Source organism: Myotis davidii, unplaced genomic scaffold, assembly GCF_000327345.1.
Source record: "Myotis davidii unplaced genomic scaffold, ASM32734v1 scaffold8332, whole genome shotgun sequence".
NCBI lineage: Eukaryota > Metazoa > Chordata > Mammalia > Chiroptera > Vespertilionidae > Myotis > Myotis davidii.
The window spans coordinates 7,733-9,395 of NW_006284081.1; the positions used below are offsets into that span (position 1 = coordinate 7,733).

The following is a 1,663-nucleotide window of genomic DNA, read 5'->3' on the forward strand; positions in this document are numbered from 1 at the left end:
AAAGATTGGGGAAAGGAGGATAGTATGAGGCAGGTTCATATTCAGGGTAGGGATAACCATGGGTTTGACTTAGGGGAACTGGAAGTGTTGGGCTATAGGGTGTTGATGCTCTTCAAGCAAAACCAACAGGAACACACCTGTAGCTGAACACAGTGGGGTTATTACTCACTGCTTGAGAGAACACACCTATGGGAACCATGGGGCCCCTCATATCAAGAGACACAGAAAGAACCTATTTCAGGATTTGGGCCTTAGTTGGGTAATTACGGGGAAGATCTAAGGAAATGAAGATTTGGTCTAGATCTGGTACTGTCAGAAGGCAGGGAAAGTCTATGATTGGGAACCTCTACACATTTTCTCTCTGGGAAGGGCAGACACTGCAAGTTTGAAGGTATAATTGTTGAAATAGCTCATTTTGAAGTGGAATGGGGTGAAGTTTGGCGATTTTGAGATCGTATGTGGATAACTCAGCAGAGATGGCAGCATCAGATTAGTTTGTAATAACCATGAGGTCTAGTTGTGAGCATCACATCAGGTCTGGGCATCAGGGGCTGTCTTCTATCCTTTCTCAGTCTCCCCTTTTCACCAAAGGGAATGACATCAGGCCACTGGACATTCATCCATGACATCCAAATGTTCACCGCCAATCAATGGTTCACTCTCATCATTGATGTTTCTATCTCTCTATTTCTCTCCCTTCCTCTCTGCAATCAATAAAAATATATATATATTTTAAAAATACATAATACTTGGTAATGATAATAAACTACTATGTTACTATCTTTTTTAAAAAAAAAAAGATATGTCAAGCTTAGGATCTATTAAGAAGACAGTCTTTGTTCTGGAAAAATTAGAATTTGGGTTCAAAATGGGGGAGATGGAGAAAGAAGGATCTGGTTCAAGATGAAGGGAGAAGGATCTGGTTTAGGATGTGTGAGCACTACATTATGGGTGAGTCCTGACTCATCCATGGGGTACCCAGCCACATCCTCTTCCTTCTGAGTCAGGATTTGTGGAAAATGAGGAAGAGAGCAGAGCCTGAAGTGGCATTAATTTCAGTAGAGATCATCCAAAGGTTCCCATGGGGCTGAGCAGGGCCAAGAAGGTGTTAGGTGGGGAGACATCTCACTTGCAGGATGAATGGTGGCTTCTCACATCACCACTGTTTCTACAGGAACTGGAGCTCTGCTATCGAAGCCCTGGGAACCCCCAGCTCTTCTCTGAGTTCTATGTTGGTCATTTTGTGTCGGGGATCCGACTGCAGATTAAAAGCAAAGATGATGAGACTATGGTATGGAAGGCCTTGGTGAAATCAGGTAAAGTCAAGACAAGTCCAGAGAGCTCAGTGGTGGGAAACAGAAAGTCAATAAAAGAGTCTGCGTGTGTGTGTTTGTGTGTGTGTGTGTGTGTGTTTGTGTGAGAGAGAGAGAGAGAGAGAGAGAGAGAGAGAGATCAAAATTTGCTGATGAGAAGAAATAGCCCAGAGAAGTTATGTGATTTTTTTTTTAGTTACATAACTTTTGGTGTGATTAGAATATGAATTAAAGTTGGTCTGACTCTAAGCTCCATTCCCTCTCCCGTGCACCATGGTGTCTCTATACTGCCCTTGATTTAACAGATTTTGAAACCCACAAGACATTTGGCAAAATTTCTCATAATTGAT

The 1,663-nt window shown here is 42.4% G+C and overlaps 1 protein-coding gene across 1 annotated transcript in view; it reads left to right on the forward strand.

Annotated features, from left to right (window-relative positions):
* The window catches only part of LOC102753263 (transcription factor Sp1-like), a 10,647-nt gene that overhangs the window by 6,508 nt on the left and 2,476 nt on the right, over positions 1–1,663 (forward strand). The window contains 1 exon segment of the mRNA XM_015568239.1: positions 1,175–1,291. Coding sequence (XP_015423725.1) covers positions 1,175–1,291 — 117 coding nt within the window.